Below are 23,792 nucleotides of genomic sequence, written 5' to 3'. Positions count from 1 at the left end.
ACTTTAATGTCTGTAGACATCTCTCCATTGATAACAACATGCTGTGTTCTGTTTGCTAAAAACTCTTCAATCCAGCCACACAGCTGGTCTGATATTCCGTAGGCTCTTACTTTGTTTATCAGGCAACTGTGCGGAACTGTGCGAATGCCTTCCGGAAGTCAAGGAAAATAGCATCTACCTGGGAGCCTGTATCTAATATTTTCTGGGTCTCGTGAACAAATAAAGCGAGTTGGGTCTCACACGATCACTGTTTCTGGAATCCATGTTGATTCCTACAGAGCAGATTCTAGGTTTTCAAAAACGACATGATACGCGAGCAAAAAACATGTTCTAAAATTCTACTACAGATCGACGTCAGAGATATAGGTCTACAGTTTTGCGCATCTGCTCGACAACCCTTCTTGAAGACTGGGACTACCTGTGCTCTTTTCCAGTCATTTGGAACCTTCCGTTCCTCTAGAGACTTGCGGTACACGGCTGTTAGAAGGGGGCCAAGTTCTTTCGCATACTCTGTGTAGAATCGAATTTGTATCCCGTCAGGTCCAGTGGACTTTCCTCTGTTGAGTAATTTCTGTTGATTTTCTATTCCTTGGACACTTATTTTGATGTCAGCCATTTTTTTGTTTGTGCGAGGATTTAGAGAAGGAACTGCAGTGCGGTCTTCCTCTGTGAAACAGCTTTGGAAAAAGGTGTTTAGTATTTCAGCTTTACGCATGTCATCCTCAGTTTCAATGCCATCATCATCTCAGAGTGTCTGGATATGCTGTTTCGAGACACTTACTGATTTAACGTAAGACCAGAACTTCCTAGGATTTACTGTCAAGTCGGTAAATAGAATTTTACTTTCGAATTCACTGAACGCTTCACACATAGCCCTCCTTACGCTAACTTTGACATCGTTTAGCTTCTGTTTGAGAGGATTTGGCTGCATTTAAACTTGCAATGAAGCTCTCTTTGCTTTCACAGTAGTTTCCTAACTTTGTTGTTGAACCATGGTGGGTTTTTCCCGTCCCTCACAGTTTTACTCAGCACGTACCTGTCTGAAACGCATTTCTACATCTACATGATTACTCTGCAATTCACATTTAAGTGCTTGGCAGAGGGTTCATCAAACCACGATCATACTATCTCTCTACAATTCCACTCCCGAACAGCGCGCGGGAAAAACAAACACCTAAACCTTTCTGTTCGAGCTCTGATTTCTCTTATTTTATTTTGATGATCATTCCTACCTATGTAGGTTGGGCCCAACAAAATATTTTCGCATTCGGAAGAGAAAGTTGGCGACTGAAATTTCGTAAATAGATCTCGCCGCGTAGAAAAATGTCTTTGCTTTAATGACTTCCATCCCAACTCGCGTATCATATCCGCCACACTCTCTCCCCAATTACGTGATAATACAAAACGAGCTGCCTTTTTTGCACCGTTTCGATGTCCTCCGTCAATCCCACCTGGTAAGGATCCCACACCGCGCAGCAATATTCAAACAGAGGACGAACGAGTCTAGTGTAAGCTGTCTCTTTAGTGGACTTGTTGCATCTTCTAAGTGTCCTGCCAATGAAACGCAACCTTTGGTTCGCCTTCCCCACAATATTATCTATGTGGTCTTTCCAACTGAAGTTGTTCGTAATTTTAACACCCAGGTACTTAGTTGAATTGACAGCCTTGAGAATTGTACTATTTATTGAGTAATCGAATTCCAACGGATTTCTTTTGGAACTCATGTGGATCACCTCACACTTTTCGTTATTTAGCGTCAACTGCCACGTGCCACACCATACAGCAATCTTTTCTAAATCGCTTTGCAACTGATACTGGTCTTCGGATGACCGTACTAGATGGTAAATTACAGCATCATCTGCAAACAACCTAAGAGAACTGCTCAGATTGACACTCAGGTCATTTATATAGATCAGGAACAGCAGAGGTCCCAGGACGCTTCCCTGGGGAACACCTGATATCACTTCAGTTTTACTCGATGATTCACTGTCTATTACTAAGACAACATGACCTTCCTCACAGGAAATCACGAATCCAGTCGCACAACTGAGACGATACCCCATAGGCCCACAGCTTGATTAGAAGTCGCTTGTGAGGAACGGTGTCAAAAGCTTTCCGGAAATCTAGAAATACGGAATCAACTTGAGATCACCTGTCAATAGCGGCCATTACTTGGTGTGAATGAAGAGCTGGCTGCGTTGCACAAGAACGATGTTTTCTGAAACCATGCTGATTACGTATCAATAGATCGTTCCCTTCGAGGTGATTCATAATGTTTGAATACAGTATATGCTCCAAAACCCTACTGCAAACCGACGTCAATGATATAGGTCTGTAGTTCGATGGATCACTCCTACTACCCTTCTTAAACACTGGTGCGACCTGCGCAATTTTCCAATCTGTAGGTACAGATCTATCGGTGAGCGAGCGGTTGTATATGATTGCTAAGTAGGGAGCTATTGTATCAGCGTAATCTGAAAGGAACCTAATCGGTATACAATCTGGACCTGAAGACTTGCCCATATCAAGCGATTTTAGTTGCTTTGCAACCCCTAAGGTATCTACTTCTAAGAAACTCATGCTAGCAGCTGTTCGTGTTATAAATTCTGGAATATTCCATTCGTCTTCCCTGGTGAAAGAATTTCGGAAAACTGCATTCAATAACTCTGCTTTAGCAGCACAATCGTCGGTAACAGTACCATCGGCACTGCGCAGCGAAGGTATTGACTGCGTCTTTTACGATTGCCTTGAACTTTTTCCATAAACACTCAACATTGTCAGTGTCAGAACAGAAATTTTCGTATTGATCTGTTAGGTAGTCTGAAATCTGCCTTCTATTACTCTTGCTAAACAGATAAACCTTCTTCCCCTTTTTTACATTCCTATTTACTCCCATATTCGGGGATGCTGCAACGGCCTTATGATCACTGATTCCCTTGTTCTGCGCTTACAGAGTCGAAAAGTTCTGGTCTGTTTGCTATCAGTAGGTCCAAGATGTTATCTCCACGAGTCAGTTCTCTGTTTAATTGCTCGAGGTAATTTTCGGATAGTGCACTCAGTATAATGTCACTCGATGCTCTGTCCATACCACCCGTCCTAAGCATTTGAGTGTCCCAGTCTTTCTGTCCAGTTCCCCTTCATCTCCTCTCTGTTCAATTCCCCTTCATCCCCCCTCAGTCCACCTCCTCCTCCCGCCTATCTATGCCCATCTCCTCCTTCCCACTCTTTGTCCATCTCCTCCTGGCCCCTTGTCTCTCCATGTTATCACTCCCATCCCAATTATGGTTGCTGGTTTTTAACTCCAAAGTATGTTTTTCCAGATAGTAAGTAACAAGTGCACAAAATTTGGTTGAAATCGATCCAGGGATTTAGGAGAAGGTCTTTGCCCATGGCCTTGCTCACATACTCACATGTCACATATATTTCACTGCAATCTAATGTATTTCAAACATATTTGAACAGATAAAGGGTGGGGCAAATAAAAGTGGCCCACACCATATAGCCAACATTTTGAAACTACTTGCAGCAGAATTAATGGAGGAAGAAAAGGCCTATGGTTATTTCCAACAGGATGGAGCAACTGCCCCTACAGCCGACTGAATCTTGGGGCACATTTACACATCTTCATGCCTGACAGAGTTGTTGGTAGAGGTCAGTCTGATCACTGCCCTAGCTGGCCACCTATGTCACCTGAGCTGATTGCTTTGTGTGGGTAGCCCTCAAGTCTAAGGTGTATCGCAAAAACCCTCATAGTCTTCAAGAACTACAGCAGAACATTTAGGACGAGACTGCAGCAATTCCAGCAGTCAAGCTTCGATCAGCCATCATAAAAAAAAAAGCTTTAAATGGCTCTAAGCACTATGGGAGTTAACATCTGAGGTCATCAGTCCCCTAGAACTTATAACTACTTAAACCTAACTAACCTAAGGACATCACACACATCCATGCCTGAGGCAGGATTCGAACCTGCGACCACAGTGGTTGCGCGGTTCCAGACTGAAGTGCCTAGAACCGCTCAGCCACTGCAGCTGGCAGCCATCATCACCTTGCTAACCAGGGCCCAGAAGTGCCAAGAGATAAATTGTGGTCACTTTAAACATCTGCTACAGTCTGGTTAGTATAGTATTTTCTTTCCTCTGTTGTGTTTCTTTGTACCTTGGAACTCTGTCCTCCAGCCCACTTTTATTTGCCCCACCTTGTATAACACCTGTACTCCTCTAGAAGTTCACCTTGCAGTTTTGTTTCCATGCAGCTCAATATATGTGAGCTCATATCAGGCAGATGGTGGTTTTTATCCAGTGGTTCTTTCAAGACAGCATGCGATACATGCACCAAGTTTGGATGAAATCGACCCACTGGCATAGGTGTAGATGCGGAACATACATACATACATACGAACATATACACATACATCCACTTTTATAACATATATGGATGCATCTAGTAAGTAACAGCAGCTGAATCTAGAAAACTTCATCTAAAGATAAGAGCTTTGAAGGAGTGTAGTTTTGCTGCTCACAAATAGTAACAAATAAAAAATATTTACACACACATTAATTATTTTCCTTGCCTCAGGAGCAGAAGGATAAGTACAATAGCTACATCTACATCTACTTCTACATCCATACTCTGCAAGCCACCCGACGGTGCGTGGCGGAGGGTACCTTGAGTACCTCTATCGGTTCTCCCTTCTATTCCAGTCTCGTATTGTTCGTGGAAAGAAGGATTGTCGGTATGCCTCTGTGTGGGCTCTAATCTCTCTGATTTTATCCTCATGGTCTCTTCACGAGATATACATAGGCGGGAGCAATATACTGCTTGACTCTTCGGTGAAGGTATGTTCTCTAAACTTTAACACAAGCCCGTACCGAGCTACTGAGCGTCTCTCCTGCAGAGTCTTCCACTGGAGTTTATCTATCATCTCCGTAACACTTTCGCGATTACTAAGTGATCCTGTAACGAAGCGCGCTGCTCTCTGTTGGATCTTCTCTATATCTTCTATCAACCCTATCTGGTACGGATTCCACACTGCTGAGCAGTATTCAAGCAGTGGGCGAACAAGCATACTGTAACCTACTTCCTTAGTTTTCGGATTGCATTTCCTTAGGATTCTTCCAATGAATCTCAGTCTGGCATCTGCTTTACCGACGATCAACTTTATATGATCATTCCATTTTAAATCACTCCTAATGCGTACTCCCAGATAATTTATGGTATTAACTGCTTCCAGCTGCTGACCTGCTATTTTGTAGCTAAGTGATAAAGGATCTATCTTTCTGTGTATTCGCAGCACATTACACTTGTCTACATTGAGATTCAATTGCCATTCCCTGCACCATGCATCAATTCGCTGCAGATCCTCCTGCATTTCAGTACAATTTTCCATTGTTACAACCTCTCGATACACCACAACATCATCTGCAAAAAGCCTCAGTGAACTTCTGATGTCATCCACCAGGTCATTTATGTATATTGTGAATAGCAACGGTCCTATGACACTCCCCTGCGGCACACCTGAAATCACTCTCACTTCGGAAGACTTCTCTCCATTGAGAATGATATGCTGCGTCCTGTTATCCAGGAACTCCTCAATCCAATCACACAATTGGTCTGTTAGTCCATATGCTCTTACTTTGTTCATTAAACGACTGTGGGGAACTGTATCGAACGCCTTGCGGAAGTCAAGAAACACGGCATCTACCTGTGAACCCATGTCTATGGCCCTCTGAGTCTCGTGGACGAATAGCGCGAGCTGGGTTTCACATGACTGTCTTTTTCGAAACCCACGCTGATTCTTACAGAGTAGATTTCTAGTCTCCAGAAAAGTCATTATACTCTAACACAATACGTGTTCCAAAATTCTACAACTGATCGACGTTAGAGATATAGGTCTATAGTTCTGCACATCTGTTTGACGTCCTTCTTGAAAACGCGGATGACCTGTGCCCTTTTCCAATCCTTTGGAATGCTATGCTCTTCTAGAGACCTACGGTACACCGCTGCAAGAAGGGGGGCAAGTTCCTTCGCGTACTCTGTGTAAAATCGAACTGGTATCCCATCAGGTCCAGAGGCCTTTCCTCTTTTGAGCGATTTTAATTGTTTCTCTATCCCTCTGTCGTCTATTTCGATATCTACCATTTTGTCATCTGTGCGACAATCTAGAGAAGGAACTACAGTGCAGTCTTCCCCTGTGAAACAAGGGAAACAATTCCGCAGCTACTGCGGAATTATAGGATATGAGAAAGGGGCTGTTTGATTTTTTTTTCCGTCCATTTCTAACAACACCTGGCCGTGTGTGCTTCGTATCGATCAGCTGATATGGTACACATTTCAAGCGCAAGTAACATGGAATCGTGAATGGGCAATATAGAGACGATCATGTTCAAATGCAGTACATATGTGTAGAAAGGAATATGAAATCAAATTAAGGCTGTTGTAACATAACACAGCAAGTAGAAGAAAAATGAAATTCAAAGTATATAGTAAACTTTTGTGATCATGTCGCATATTGCATAATGCATTTAAATATAAGTACAATTACTATAATTGATCAATTAATCATCTGCTCCCAGGACATAATAACACTCCATCAGGCATTACGGTGTCAGAATGTTGGGGTTGCTGAACGTCACAGAGATCTGAAGCAGCCAATGGTGGACAAGAAGTGTTTTGAATAGTGCTGACTTTTAACAATCAGTGCTGTGGGGCTGGGAGTCAACTTATCACACCCTCACTGTAGCTAGTGTATTGGATGCTCATAACATACTAATTTATGTAAGTTACCAATCAATAATAACACTGACAAATATGTATCCCGAGATGCCAGCCAACAATGTCAGCATTGGCTCTTGAGCAAAAAAGTTCGATGAACACCGGTCTAATTCATCAAAGAGATGGTTGGAAGTAAACAATCTAGTCCATTAAATACAACTGCTTTTTTTCTACTAAGAACAGTATAATGATCCCAGATAACAGATCCTTGCTTCGCAGACAGGATCACCATCAAGTGAAAAGTAAATATATTTCAACCCATTGACAACTGCTTAAAGCTTTCACATGGACATCTGTGCTCATTTTTTTTTTAACCAAATGCAAAACTCTTGAGCCCAACCAAGATTGTTGTCCCCCCCCTTAAAAAAACCCAACAACAACAACAACAACAACAACAACAACAACACACACCTAGATATTACCTCCACACCATTTTAAAAGATCTTCCACTACCCCACAGATCACTGAGAACATAAGGATTATCCTCACCAAGTTTAACCTCATGATGATGATGTGTTCAGTAGCTTTAGGGCAGCTGAGTCCTATTGGCTCTCAGCGGATTGTTCAGTCATTGTCATCTGTACCTGACCTGCAGTGAAAGTCCACTGCACCAAATGACAAATGATCTGACGACTACTTTGTACAGTATTCTTTGGAGTTCAGTTGACACTATCATTAATTACTTAGGCCATGCAGATAATGGGTTTAGTGCTTTTAGAATAGTTCACTTCGTAATGACATCAGTAACAGTGGACCTGGGTCCACAGAACACCTGGATTTGTGGAGTTTTAAAATTATGCCTGGTTCAACTAACTGAATTGTATTTGATGTCTTATTCTGATAAAAAAACACACCAGTGATGCCGATGCATTGAGCCTCCACTTACATAGCTTTGAATGAATAATCTACAACCAGAAAAAGTAAACCCAAGAGGTTGTCTGGAGACGAGACTCCTGGTTTCATTGTGTGTGTGTGTGTGTGTGTGTGTGTGTGTGTGTGTGTGTGAGAGAGAGAGAGAGAGAGAGAGAGAGAGAGAGAGAAGTGTAAAAATACATACCTAGATGAACTTCTCCATCTGAAGCATGTGGTACTTGTGATAAATGCATAGGTGGAGGAAGACTCAACCTGTCATTCTGAACTTGTTGCAGCTTCTGAATGAGAGATGAAGTTTGTTCTAACTGGGACTGCATTGCTTCATCACCGGCTTTTTGCTCACTGGGATAAAATGACTTCTCTGAAAGGAAATTTCATGGAAATGTAATGTAGAAATGAAATTTTTCATTATTTAATATAAACTACGTAATAGAATCAATTATTCAATCTGTATATTGAGCAAGCAATAAAGGAAACAAAAGAAAAGTTCGGAGTAGGTATTAAAATCCATGGAGAAGAAATAAAAACTTTGCGGTTTGCTGATGACATTGTAATTCTGTCAGAGACAGCAAAGGACTTGGAAGAGCAGTTGAACGGAATGAACAGTGTCTTGAAAGGAGGGTATAAGATGAACATCAACAAAAGCAAAATGAGGATAATGGAATGTAGTCGAATTAAGTCGGGTGATGCTGAGGGAATTAGATTAGGAAATGAGACACTTAAAGTAGTAAAGGAGTTTTGCCATTTGGGGAGCAAAATAACTGATGATGGTCGAAGTAGAGAGGATATAAAATGTAGACTGGCAATGGCAAGGAAAGTGTTTCTTAAGAAGAGAAATTTGTTAACATCGAGTATTGATTTAAGTGTCAGGAAGTCGTTTCTGAAAGTATTTGTATGGAGTGTAGCCATGTATGGAAGTGAAACGTGGACAATAAATAGCTTAGACAAGAAGAGAATGGAAGCTTTCAAAATGTGGTGCTACAGAAGAATGCTGAAGATTAGATGGGATGATCACATAACTAATGAGGAGGTACTGAATAGAATTGGGGAGAAGAGGAGCTTGTGGCACAACTTGACTAGAAGAAGGGATCGGTTGGTAGGACATGTTCTGAGACATCGCGGGATCACCAGTTTAGTATTGGAGGGCAGCATGGAGGGTAAAAATCGTAGAGGGAGACCAAGAGATGAATACACTAAGCAGATTCAGAAAGATGTAGGTTGTAGTAGGTACTGGGAGATGAAGAAGCTTGCACAGGATAGAGTAGCATGGAGAGCTGCATCAAACCAGTCTCAGAACTGAAGACCACAACAACAACGTAATAGAAACACAGTATACTCACCTAATACGTCAAGAAAACAAGTATCTAAACCAAAATCCTTTATTGTCTTAAGCTGGTTCATATCCACTTTTTTCTCCTTTAAAGGCGGCACATTTTCATTATTTACTACATTGGAATAATTTCCTTTGCCTTCTAACATCTGCTTTATTTTCTCCTCCTCTTCACGTAACTTTCGCCTTTCCTCCAAAATCTTTTTTGTTTTGCTATGTTCCCCACTAGTCAAAAGGTCCAGAAGATTGTCTACCATTGTGAGGGTATAATCGTTATCCTTAGCAAAATCCAAAATGCTGAAAAATAAATAAAGATATCATCATTTAATATCCACTTGTGAATGCTTAATCATAGAGCACAGGTCACTGTGATCCTATGCAACAAATAAATAAAGTAACAAAAATGAGTAAAAATCAAACAAGGAAACAAAGGAAAAGAACAGGGAAGGAAAATACTGAGTTTAGTGTCCTGTCAACAACAAGGCCATTAGAGACAAAACTCAAGCTTTAAGTTGGGAGCGGAATTTGACCACATCCTTTTCAAAGGAACCACCCAGGCATTTGCTTTACGTTATTTGAGGAAACCATGGAAAATCTAAATCTAGACAGCCCAAAGGGCATTTGAACCACTGTCATCCTGAATACGAGTCGTGTCTTACCACTGGGCTACCTCGCTCGGTAGTAAAATAACAGGCAGGCAGAGAGTGAAAGCTGTGAAAAAAATAGCAACCCACGTAATGAGCTTTACTAACGAATACAACTACATCAAGTACTACTATTACTCGATAAAGTGAACTATTCATCCAGTCAAAGTGTGAACTAAGCTGATTACATGACTAAGCACAACCACGTTCCAGTTCAAAGTAGTGGGCTTTGTCATCTCATAGTGCAAGCGTGGGAAGTGAGTATGGAAAATGTCTTCTTGGACAGGTATGAAAGCCTGCTGTTATTGATGGCATGAAGGTGGAAAGAGTGACAGTGCTGATGATATGCACAAGAAAATGTTAAACTGGAAGAAGTCGATTGCATGCTAATTATAGAAGGGACACAATGCGGGGCAGGGTGGGATTCAAGTATTTACCCCATAAAAGAAGAAGCAAAGGGCACACAATAAATATTCCACTTACGATAGGGATATGTATTATTAGGTAGCAATTTCCGCAGCAGTAAGACCAACACAAGGAAATACAAACTTCATGAAAACTTCACAGCCCTACTCGCAAAGCTTCAAGGATAGAAAAGACGCTCTGAGAAAAACAGTTCTTGTCTATGGGTTTTTGTTTTCCAAGGTGGCAGAACAGACAAGAAATCATGTGAACAAAGAGGACATAGCAGCAGAAAGCGCCCATAACATTAAGGAAGCATCACAATTAAAGCAGCCAGAAGATTGTAACAATGTGTTTTCATACAAATTACAGACTGAACAAATATTGGTAAAATTACAATGTGTGAAGAGAATTGACAAACAGAAGTAATGGCCAACATATAATTTTGTCCCTTGAGCTCTTCTCAAACAGCAAAAATTCGAACTATCATCCAAACAAGGATTTTAAAAATTTCAGAACACACATAAAGATGCAGTTTATTTCAGGATTACAGCCTAGAAGAACAGTCATTTCTGATAATGCTCCTAGCCACACAAGAACTATGAAAATAAACCACATTCATATAGTTTGCTAGAAAAGAGGAATAATGCCACGGCTAGCCAGTAATCGCACACATTATGAGCAAGATCTAATGAAAACTGAGTTTTTGACATTAGTTATTTAGCACTGACCTACTCTGTTTATTTCACTGCCAAAATTTTGGAAGAAACTAGATTTACTTAATTTTTATTGCCACCACACCATCCAGAATTAAACACCACAGAATTGATTTGGAATCTTGTAAAGAAAGAAAAGACTGAAGAAAATGTGTGATTTTTTTATTTTTTTAAAAAAATTATTATTATTATTACTATTATTAGAATAGAGGAGGAAAGTGGTAGGTCACATGAAAAAGTATTTGACAAGAGATGCTTTGATGAACGAGGAAACTGGAAAAGGAATAATATTATTAATCATAAATATGAGCGAATAATCGTCATCATGAGTCATGACTGAAATGGCAGATAACGAACTGACAGGTATAAATGAGATGAGATAAGATAAATACACTGTAGGCCCTGTTTCTGTTCTTGTACTTAATTGACATTTATTGTGGAAATGCATACAGCGGGAGACCCTCCACACATGATTGTTTGCAGTATTGACTGTGTGTCATGCAATATTACCACTTCACAGCTTAGATACTGCACAGCTCAGGCTGCTAGGATATACAGTAAAGCAGTGTCAAATTAGGCATGGAGCACTGCCATAGGTGTGGGGGTCGACAGGTGCTTGCTTATTATTCTTGTTATTATTACAATCACGAAAAATTGTGGGTGGAATACAACCAATAGGATGAGTACAGATCCCGACGCAGAACTATCCGTGAAATCAGATATCATACACCAATTACCAGCAATTCCTGTACATTTTTTAATCCCATAAGATATGCGAAGGCAAGATTAGACAAATTATAGCACATACAGAGGCTTTAAGCTGTCAATACTTTCTGTGCTCCAACTGTGATTGGAATGGGAAAAAAACCCCAAGATGTGATACTGTCTTAAGTACCCTCTACCATGTGTTTCACAGCACTTTGTAGGGTACGTACATAGATGTAGTTTCAGCTTCTCCCCTAAATACTTCGTAGAACAACGTCACATTTATAGATGTAAAACACAAACTGTGTACATTCTACAGTATTAAGTTATTCAGTGGAACAGTTTTCTGCTTACAAGCCCATATTCAAACAAAAAATCATAAAAAGCAATACAAGACTGGTATATAACTTTAAAAAAATATACTACACACAGAGTGCCGAAGCAAAAACAGAGAAATAGCATATTTGATAGTGTTGTTGAGAAGAAATAAGTTAAACAGTACAAGTTGCATTCCAATTACAATATTTCAGATTTTTTTTCTCTCACAAAAATGTCACACCAAAACTGTGGATATAGTGTCACTTCTAGGTATAATTTTCCAGCAGCCATACACATTTTTCACAATTTTGATTTAATGATTCCATGGTTGTTTTAAATGCTTCTTTGGGAGTCTGGTTTGAACACTGGAAATATCGCTGCTGCAATAGTGGCACGGTTAGTGAACGTGTGACCACAGCGAGTGTCTTTCATTGTTGGAAACTGATAAAAGGCACAAGGAACCTGGTCAGGTGAGTAGGGAGCACGAGAGATCACTTCAAAGTTGTCATCACTAAGAGAAACAGCAGTGTCACACTTGCACAATGTGCTGTCTTTTCCAAGCATTTTTCATGCAATGCTGTAAGGAGCCTGTCCTTCCAAAATATCTTGGTAGGATGCGCCTATTACCATAGTGGCCTTTGAAATGCAAAGATTAAGGATTATGCCACCGCTGTCCCAGAACATGACCACTATCATTTTTCCAAGCACTGGCGCTTACCCAAAATTGTTTTGGAGGCAGTGAGTGTGTGTGCTTCCACTAAGTTACCTGGTGCTTCGTTTCAGGATTGAAAAATGGCATGCATGTCTCATCCATTGTCACAATTGATGGCAATGAAGTACTACTCATGCCATCATCACACCTCAACATTGCCTGGCAACATGCCACATGAAAGCCTTGTGATCACCTGTCAGCATTCGCAGCAATGACCTACAGGACACTTTCTCATTTTCACACCTTCATGCAGGACTGTGTGAACACATCCCACAGAAATGCCAACTTTGAGGCTGATGTGTCCCACACCCATTCAGTAATCCTCCAAAACAACTTTCTCCACTTGCTCGACCATGTCGTCAGCCTGGCTGGAGCATAGAACACCAAAGCATAAGAAGTGCAAGGCCCACGTCACAATACAGAAAAAGAGAACAGCAGCAGCACTCTAAGTGGCCTGGCAGTGAATTTCAACATGAGAAAATATGGTGTAAAACCCCACATTTTTAATTTGAAAGTGTGATTCACAAGACAATATTTTCCGCTTATGTTTATGGGTGCACCTAGTAGTCTAGTAGTAAAGTGTGCGCCTGGAAACTGAAAAGTTTTAGAGACCTTGCAAAGTAATATAGTCAAGATATCTCAATAAAAGCTAATATTAACTTCTGTAAGCTGCATGTCACCATGTAAAATTCTGTAGATGACATGGTGGTTGCCTTCTGACTATAAAATTATTTACAGGTAAAATCCAATACTGCAATACTAACTACGTGATTATTATTAAGTAGAAATAACTGTGCTCTAGCATACGTCAGAACCTTAGTATCATCTGAATTGACATGGTATAGAAGCTGGCTTCATTGCCCTGTGTTCATTATCACAACTTCTTGTGTGTATTGTGCTCTTTGAACTGCATTGTGAGTAAGTTGCTTGTACGCTGCTTTATTTTGGCATGTATCTGTAATACCGTTTGGAGCAAATGATTCCACATTTGTATTTGTTTCATATAAAACAGAAGCTGATTTCAACCACATAGTGTTTAGTGTTCTATGGGCTTGTGTATGTATGTTCCTGCTTACAAATCTGTGTGTGAACAGCTCAAATGATTTTGTTGTATGAGGGTATGCTGGAAAGTGATGCCTCCGATTTTTTTTATTCTGTTCTGATTACCAGTTTAGGTATACCATGTACATTAATCAGTTGACTTTCCTGCTTTGCTGACAGAAGTTAAAACCCTTTGCTACAAGAGGGATCTGAATTGTATTCAGGCTCCCACTCTCGGCTGATATATGTTTACAGATCGGTAAGTTAAGTGTTTATGTTTTTCTGTGTTTCCATGTAGTATTTTGATTAAATTTCGTGTGTGTTTCTCTGTTTACGAGGTTTAATCTTGCATTTTTGTAGTGTAAATTCATTCAGTCTGTAGTGCAATAGTTGCTCACTGAAAAGCCAGCTATGTAGCTTATTAATGCATCAGGGTGTATATGTGGACGAGGAAAAAAAATTCCCGGATTTCCCGGTTGAAAATACACTTTCTCCCGAATGAAAATACACTTTTCCGTGTTAAGTAACAGTTCCTCGGAACTGTAAAACTTATCAATCCTTTCAATGGTTGTGATTTTATACATCAGCGTAGAATTTCCCGGCACTTTAGAAAACGAAACTCAGGGGATAAAACACGTTTTGGAATGATGTCTGATGTGCAGCAACATGTACACTGCATATTTTCGTGTAATGAAAGTATAAATTCTAATTCCACCAAACACTGCATGTTACTTTCCAAAGGATTGAAATCGAGATTGCGATTTGCTGTTGTAAGCCAGTCTTAGCTCATGTCAAGTGATCTCGCCTACCGATGATGGTGAATATTCAGAGCATAGGACACGTGATGCAGTCAGCCAATAGCAACAACACTTAAGTAGCGCGAACACACAAATAGGAAAAGGTAATGCTTTAAATTACTATACATAAGTGTTGCTACAAGAAAAGAAAAGCTTTCACATATAACGTTGGTATCTAAGATTAACAAGCTGCAAGAGAAGCTAAGCTTTCACACACAATGTTGATCTTTTTTGCGCATGTTACATTTAAGATACATCACACAAATCTGCCATTAAAATTTTTAAAAACGACATAAATGTCTTGATCTTCTGGGCTCGAAAATATTCTAAATGGTCGTCCTCAAAGATTTGATTTTTGAATGAGAGTCAGACGCTCTGTGATTTACGAAATTCATTGGACAGTCACGCACAGAATTCATCTTGTGTAAAAGGAAATTTACTTTACTTGAAAATAACGCTTTTCAAACGACCATTTGGAATATTTTCCCGCGTTTCAACACTTGCATCAGATGACAAGCATCGCCGCACTTGCGCAGCTACGATGACACAGGAAGCCCGTACATTCGTACGTGTAAAACATTAAAAGATCTTACATTATGTCATAAAAGAAACAAGACATTAGAGGATACTCCAGGAGCATGGGAATTTTATGAACCATACTAAAATGCATAATTCGGTTTAAAGTGCACATTTGTTTGTCCAGATTCAGATGTAAATTTTTTTGGAGTACCAGTACCGTATTATCTCATGTTTGGTTCTTGATTATGGCATAATACCATACGTGCTAGAAGATGAAAACGTGAACTTGAAATGCAGTGAACAGTTGAAACTAGCCAATAGTGTGGAATTAAACACTTCGTTTCAAATAAATTGGCCTCAGCTGAAAATATTAATAAAAGTCAAATTTCTTTAACAAACCGACAAAAATAACTTCATTGTTCTGCAAGGCAATTAATGCTTGACTGTCAGAAAGGTGGAAACAAAATAAAATCTGAAACTAATAATATATTTTAGCCTTCCGTAATTATGTGAATGTATTTTAATTCACTTGATATCTCCTGGCCACAGAAATCTGTTTTGTTTTCATCTGACATGAGAGCAATAAACAAAGAGGAAACAACAAAATCACTTAATGTAAACAAGGGTCACGTGGAGGCTACCACCTCCCCACTACAACTCAGACTGCTTTGTGCTTCAGGTCCTGATCTACAATATTTCCGAACCGGGACAATATTAGATAGTTGCACTCGCACTCCCTTGAGCGTTCAAGGTAGGATGCCAAAAATTTAAAAAAATCTACTATTAAAAAATATCTTTATTTTGTAGCGCACATCTTTCTGAAGAGTCTCATACATAAAACATATATGTTCGAGGGAATGTAAGACATGTTATTTGGTCTTAAAGTTTGCCGAAGTGCAGTGCCAAGCCTCTTCACACAGCATTCTTCCATCGCATGTCTCTGTATTACGCTCTGTGGAATTCAAACGTGTAATATTTTGTAATGCGTGCTATCAAACTATATTCAGGACAGTGAAAATTAAAATGTCCTGTGGTGCCTCTCCTGCTCCCAGTTGGTCGGTCTGACATCCTGCCTCTCTTAAAAAAATCTCGCATTTAATTCTGGATGGGATTATTTGTAACCGGCAGAACAAGAACTCTTCAGAAAATTTGCAGTCTTTACTGTCTATTAGCTAATAACTTGCTGTTTTGTGTGGCACAAAATTAAATATATGATACATAAAACGAGTAAAGTTAAGAGACAAGCAAGACAGTACACATTTCTTCAGTCCTAAGTCCTAGCTTTTTTTCCTCTCTAATCTTGCCACAGCTTTATATGGCGTACTTTCCTTTCTGGGAAAGAATCTATTACCTCACCAAAGTTCGTCAACATTTTGCTATATGAAAAAACGAAATGTCGTCGTGTAATACTAGAAAAGCTGTTAATACAAATAGCACCCAAGACTGGTGTGGTTTCTCGATCTGATTATGTGTATTTTGTCACTGTCTGCTAGATAAAATGAAATAGGTCTGCCTAATATTACAGCAATTGTTACATACACCAAATAAACGAGACTGTTTTGGCACAAATGGTCATTTTTATAACATGACAGAATATAATTCATGAAGTACCAATACAGATGTCTATTAGGCCCACTACAAGCAAAAAGTTTTATGTTAGGAAATGTTTCACATTTCATTCATACTCTCTAGCTTCTGAAGCATGAGATCGAAAAGTAGTAGCACAAAATTTTTATATAAATTTGGAATCGTCATATTCTTCCGTAATTTGTGTGACTCCCCATTTCTTCTCCTTCCTCGTTCTAACAAACGATCTTGTCATCACCAATTCTGTAACTATTGCTGCCAGTGTCAACATTTATTCTCTGGTTAACTCACTAACCCTGCCACAATTGACGGTTTAGTTATCCCGCATTTATTCTCAGTTTAGGCGTTATTACGTGTACGTACAACGCGTTTTCCGCGCTACTCCCAGAATATAATTTTAACAGCTGCTAGCCGGGGATTGTATAACTGTCCCTTAGTAGTGTAGCGGTCTGGCCAAAAATTTTCTGTCAAAATTTCATTTCCTTGGATACCCGGGGAAGACAATACGTAATCTTTGCTGCCTGTTATTCCTGTTAGTTGTTTATTTCCACTTCGGTAGTCTGAATCTATGGAATTCGCTAGGAATTATAACAGCGCTTATCACTTGCGAACCCAGTCAACCACATAAACAGCGATTGTCATTCATCCTTTCGGCTTTATTCGTTCAGCTCGTATTGACCCGTCCCCTTTTGTTTGCAAGAAAGTTTATTACTAGATGCAACGAGGATTCCCCTGGCAGAGACATCACGTACACTACGCATGCATTTAAAAATCAACTTACGGTTCATTGAGAAATCAACTTAGAATTTGATCAAAAATGTTGAAAAGCCAACAGGGATGCGTTCAAAATCATATGAGTAATTGATACACCAACGTGCGCTGGATGCTTGGTGCTTTGTGAAACAAGGTCTTTTTTTCAATAATATGAATTTGGCAACCCCCCCCCCTCCTGAAACTGCCGCCCGGAGCAGATATCCCAGTTTGCCCCTGTCCCCTGGTTCCGGGCCTGTTGCGCATACGTGAATCTGCCAGCTTAGGTGCACCACTAAAATTTTTCCGGATAGCATCTGGCTGTTTGCTGCTATTGCTTCTACAGCTAACTGCCACACTTCTGTAGCCAGAAGCGGGAGAAGGTACTACTCATACGCGACTCAACTGCACATGCTCATAAGCTCACTCGCAACCGCTACAACGAATTTAATGTAAACATTTGTGACGTCACGCTCATCGGAGGCAATTTGTTGTTATGAAACATTGCATAGTCTTCCTAAAGCCTTTGACACATTTTGCTGTTGGCAGACGCTTGTATGAGCACTGTGTTATGTTCTTGTATATGGTGCATTTCGTTTGCAACTTAATTTTTATTTTCGTTTTTTTTTCTTCTCTTGTTCGTGTTTTGTTGATGCAGTATTATTCTGCAGTAGCGAGATACAGTAATATTCTTTGTTAGAGTATTGGTTCTTACCAGTCAAAGTTACAAAAATTTAACTAAAAACTAAAAAATGAAAAATTCCCGGAATTCTAAAAAATTCCCGGGTTTTTCCTGGTTTTCTCCCGGATGAAAAAATTCCCGGGTTTTTCCGGATCTCCCGATTGTCCCAGGTCGTATACACCCTGTGCATCCACATCCATTGGTGACACATCAGGAGGGTAGCAAGTTACATATCTACGATTATCTGCTTTTATAGTTAACTTCTTCAGTTGGTCTTCATAGGATGGCTAGGATGTGTGCACACTGTGTGTGGACACAGGAGGAGCCGATCACAGTTTGTGAATAGTTGAATGTACTTTTGGCTAAGGTCAGTCACCTTCAGGCTGCTGCCTCGGGGTGTAGCACGGTGGAGAATCTCGTGCATCTCAGGGGACATCTCACGTGTATCATTTGTTTTTGCCAAGTGCTCTGCCTCCAAGGCACCTCCTAGTGCACCCAATGTTGTGGATCAGCCCTCACAGCAGGGTGAGCCGTGGGTGGTAACGCGTTCACGTCGCACAAGGCGGAGGGCCATCGTGGACGCTGGCTGCCTGGCCTCGCACACACACCCTGTAAGTGGACAGGTGGTTTTCAGCATGCTCTGAGCGGGCACACGGCAAGAGGGGTTTACTAGTTATCGGGAGCTCCAATGTCGGGCACATTGTGGAACCCCTTAAGCAGATAGCATTCAGGACAGGAAAGAAAGCCAATATGCACTTGGTACGTCTGCCGAAGGGCCTCATCCGAGATGTGGAAGCAGTCTTGCCTGGGGCTATCAAGCATGCAGGGTGCAGCCGTCTGCAGCTTGTGGCTCATGTCGGCATCAAACGTGCCTGTCACGTGGTTTCTGAGGTGATCCTCAGTTCATACAGGCCCTGGCGGTAAAGACTGCTGGCCTCGCGTGCTGGGTGCAAGCAGAGCTCGCAATTTTCATCATTCCCAGAGTTGATCTGGGTCCTTTGGTTTGGAGCCGAGTGGGGGGTGTCAACCAAAGGCTTCTTCGACTCTGATGGTCTCGGTTGAAGATTTGTAGGACTCCCCTTGATAGGTCAGGGGTGCACTACATAAAGGAAGAAGCTACTAGGGTAGCTGAGTGGAGTGCACATGCGGGTTTTTTAAGGCTAGGCAGTAATTTGAGGTGCTCTGGTGAACACTCGCCAGTCAATATGCAGCAAGGGAAGTCAAACCGAGTTCAGAATACAGAACTTCTACTGTCACAATTTTATTAATAAACTTTCGAAGTATTCATAATGAAGTTCCTGAATTTACTGCCCTCCAGGAAAGTTCTCGTGCTCATATTATTCTTGGGACCGGTAGCTGGAAAGAGAACGTGGAAAGTGCAGACATATTTAACAAGTAATGGGAAGTATATCAGAAAGATAGATTAGAGGCCATAGGACAGGGAGTGTTCATAGTGGTTGACAAAAATGTGATCTCTATTGAGGTCGTAGTTGAGCGTGACAGTGAGGTCATTTGGCCGCACATAACAAGTGTAGATGAAACCAAGTTAATTGCTGAATGCATTTACCAGTCACCCAATTGTGCTGTGACAGTTCTAGAGTAATTCAAAGAAAGTCTACAGTCAATAGCGCTTATATAAGCAGTCATGTTGGCGGCGACTTTAACCTGCTGAGTGCTCATTGGGATGTCTATGGATTCATTGCTGCGGTACAGATAACAGTCATGCAAAATACTTTTGAATACATTTTCTGAAAATTGTCTTGAATGGCTACTTCAGCAGCTCACACACTATGGAAACATCTTAGAACTTGTAGCTACAAATACACTGGACCTTATCGATAATGTCAGCAAAGAAACGGGGATTAGCGAGCATGAAGTCATTAAAAGCATCTACGACAACAAAAGTTAATAAGTCAGTCAAGAAGACTAGGAGACTGTCTCTGCAAGATAGAACAGTTATTAACATCTCACTTAGACAGTGAATTGGCATCATTTAGTTACTGTTAAGATGGATGTAGAGGAATTATTGGCAAAGTTTAAGTGGTAAATTGTGGTCTGGAGAGTTATGTGCCTAGTAAGTGGATAAACAATGGAAAAGACCTACTATGGTTTAATAACAAAATTCGGCAGATGCTGAGGAAGTAGAGGCTGTTGCACTCTTAGTTCAAACAGAAAGCATAAATAACGAAAAGTGAAGGTTAGTAGAGATTTGTGGTCTGTGAAAACAGCTATGCACAAAGCATCCAACAACTACCACTGTCACACTTTAGCAAAAGATCTGGCAGAGAACCTGAGAAAATTCTGGTCGGATTAAAATCGACAAGTGGGCCTAAGGCTTCCGTCCAGTCCCTTGTTGACCAGTCTGGTGAGGCAGTTGAACATAGCAAAACGAAAGCCGAAGTTTTAAATTTTATGTTCAAGAAATCGTTCACACAGGAGAATCATACAAACATACCATCATCTGACTATCAGACAGACTCCCATAAGGACAACATAGTAATAAGCATACCCGGCGTAGAGAAACCACTGAAAGATTTGAAAGCAAATAAAACTCCAGGTCCGGAGGGAATCCCAATTCGATTTTACAAAGAGTACTCTACAGCATTGACTCCTTAATTAGCTTGCTTTTATCGTGAATCTCTCGCCCAAGCAACTAGAAAAAAAGCACAGGTGATGCCACCATATAAGAAGGGTAAAAGAACAGACCCACAAAATTACAGACCAATATCCCTAATTTCTGTTTGCTGCAGAATCCGTTAACATATTCTCAGTTCGAATATAATAAACTTTCTTGAGACTGAGAAGCTTATGTCCACGAATCAACATGGTTTTAGAAAGCATCACTCGTGCAAAACTCAGCTTGTCCTTTCCTCATGTTATACTGAGAAATATGGATGAAGGGCAATAGGCGGACTCCATATTTCTAGATTTCCGGAAAGATTTGATACGGTGTCCCACTGAAGAGCATATAGAATAAGTTCCGATACGTGAGTGGCTTAAAGTCTTCTTAAATAATAGAACCCAGAATGCTGTCCTGTACGGCGAGTGTTCATCAGAGGCAAGGGTATTATCAGGAGTTTACGAGGGAAGTGTGATAGGGCCGCTGTTGTTCTTTATATACAGAAGTGATTTTACGGACGGAGTGGGTAGCACTCAATTACCCACCAGCCTAGCGAAAGCAGATTTCCAGGCCATCACATCCAATCCTGGTATGGTTGATCCCTCAGAAAAAAAAACTACTTTGGAGCACAAGTCGTATCACTCAGTATTATCCTTGTCTTCAATGTATTAATCAGTTACTTCGACAAGTCCACGACTTCCTAAAACCATGCCCAGAGATGAGATCCATTCTGTCTCAGATTTTGCCCACCACATCTTGAATAACTATTTATCTTTCTGTCAATCTCTGCAATGTAATTGTAGACCTTATGCTCCCACTGCCGCCGTCTCCCTAACCTACGGCACCTACCCCAGTGACAATCCCTGCTGCAAAACTTGCCCTATGCACCCTCCTACAATCACCTATACCAGCCCTGTATCTGGCAAAACATATACTATCACACAGAGAGCCACCTGAGAAACAACACTTCATACACTAGCTATTCTGCAAACACTGTTCAGCCTTTTACATCAGCATGACTACTACCAAGTTGTCAGTTAGGACAAGTGGGCATAGGCAGAAGGTGTATATCAGCAACACACAATATCCTGTTATAGAGCATGTTCTACAACATGACAGTTGTGACCTTGGTGCCTGTTTCACCACACACACCACATGGATTCTTATGCCAGACACTAGTCTCCCAGAACTTTTCAGGTGGAAACAAGCGCTATTATGTGTTCTTGGTTCTTGCCACCCACCTGGCTTAGATTTACAACAATTTCTCCCATCTCAGCATTTCTTCACTCTGTTTTAGTTTCAACACCTTTCATTTCACTGCCCCCCCCCCCCCCCCCACCACCACTATTACATACAATTCTCTTAATTTTCACTCGCATTAACTCGTTTATGATTTTATAGCAGTAATTTCTTTCTTACATATTATTCTGTCTTCCACCTTAAGCTCTCAGGTTTTCAAATCTTGTCTGATGTAGTCTCAACAATCAGTTTTTCCTTCAATCCAGTCCAATAAGTCTGCCCCAATCTGTCGTTCTCGGTGATCTTTCCGAACTCTGCCCCTTTTCCTAACTCCTACAGTCCTTTTCCTCCACCCCTCTTCCTTACCCTTCTGCCAGAAGAAACAGCCACTGGCTTCAAAAGCTTGCATGCCTGAAACCATTTTTAGTATGTTTTTTCTCCTGCCGCTTCTCGGTGAGTAGATTTTATCTATCCAATTACTTTTTAACTATGTTGGCATGTGAAAAAACTCTCAGAAAATGAGAAGTATAAATCTGAAGAGTTCATCCAGACATGGAGCTCATTTCCCTTCAGCATGACAATGCAAGACAACATACAGTTCCAACTTGGCCCCATCCAATTTTCGTTTGTTTCCAAAACTTAAAGCACAACTTTGAGAATCTCACCCTGATAGTGATGAAGTCATGTAAGCAGTAGTGAGGTTGAGGCTCCATCAAATAAGTCAAACATTCAACACTGACGGTATCAACAACCTTATTTCTTGTTGGGAGGAATGTGTTTGTTGGTAGGGTGACCAAGTTGAGAAATTAATGTGTAAACATGAAGAATAAAGATGTAGAATGTTAATAATGTTTGTTTTATTTAAAAAGCTTTAAGAATTTTGACATAAAAAATTGGAGGCATTACATTTTAGAACTCTCTTGCAAGTATACTGTCCCTGTTCTATTTCCTTTTAGTTTATAGCTGTTTTTCTTACTTTACTGCATTTAATGGAGAAATCCATGTGAGCAATTTCTGACAGAATCGGCATTCAGTTCTATTAGATCTTGTTACAGGATGATTACATATTTCTGCTTTGAATGGTGCTACTTCTTGTCACTGAGTATGCTTTGTATTCTTAAAGACTAGGCATTCTTCCTTGCAAATGCTAAAGATGCAACAGTAGTTACGTAAATGTGTTAACACATATTAACAAGTACTGAAACAACACAAATTAGCAGAAATCAATGTTCTACAATCATCCTTTCATAACGACAAAAATTTAAAAGCAAACACCACACATCCTCTCACTTTCATCACTGGATCTACTAGTTAATGCTGTGTAACGACAGTTCACTAAATCCAGTAGCATTCAGTATGGTGGAAGTAGGTTCAAACTATACCACACAATCCCACTTACAAAGATACCCATTGATGTAGAACATTTTTGCTGCATAATAGTACCTTGCACAATAACTATATACTTTGTCGCTAATACTACAAAGCTTAACAGTGGGAAGAAGCAACACCTTTCAAACCAGAAATACATACTCATTCTGTGACAAGATGAAGTAAAGCTGAATACCAGTTCCGTCAAATATTGCTAACATGGACTTCTCCATTAAACGCGAGAAATAACGTAAAACAGATGCAATGACAATAGAGTACAAACAATACATTTACATGCCAAGGTCACACAAGGATTCCTAGGCAGGAACATATGTTCGCAGAACACTACATAATGAAACAAGTTTCCATTTTGTGTGGATCAAAAACAAATATGGAATCAGCTACTCCACCCAATACTGCAGCTGCAAGCAAAACACAAGCAGAATGTGAGCAATGCATTCACATATGTTATGAAATATTTTCTGTACTGAATGAAACCGAAACAAAAGTGGAAGACAATAAGCGACTGAGATGATGGATTGATAAAGTTGCAGAGTTACAAGTGACCTGGCAGCCAACCAAGGTTGTGTAACAAGTCTTGTGGGCTGGCTCCAGCGTGAGATTGTCTTGGTTTGTTGCCTTCTTTGAACAGTTGCACCCATGAATGCACATTACACACATTCAAGACATCCCCACCACACACCTCACTCAACTGATG

General features: G+C 40.4%; 1 protein-coding gene across 2 annotated transcripts in view; it reads right to left on the bottom strand.

The window, feature by feature from the left end:
* The window catches only part of LOC126088122 (bromodomain-containing protein 7), a 148,972-nt gene that overhangs the window by 5,406 nt on the left and 119,774 nt on the right, over window positions 1-23,792 (bottom strand). For both annotated transcript variants that reach the window (XM_049906226.1, XM_049906227.1), the window contains exons 9-10: window positions 8,985-9,271; window positions 7,829-8,005 (exon numbers count right to left, since the gene is read on the bottom strand). In XM_049906226.1, the coding sequence (XP_049762183.1) occupies window positions 7,829-8,005; window positions 8,985-9,271 (464 nt within the window). The remainder of the gene's footprint in view (window positions 1-7,828; window positions 8,006-8,984; window positions 9,272-23,792) is intronic.

Source organism: Schistocerca cancellata, chromosome 6 (assembly GCF_023864275.1).
Source record: "Schistocerca cancellata isolate TAMUIC-IGC-003103 chromosome 6, iqSchCanc2.1, whole genome shotgun sequence".
Classification (NCBI taxonomy): Eukaryota; Metazoa; Arthropoda; class Insecta; order Orthoptera; family Acrididae; genus Schistocerca; species Schistocerca cancellata.
This window is presented reverse-complemented; position numbering and strand designations above follow the sequence as displayed.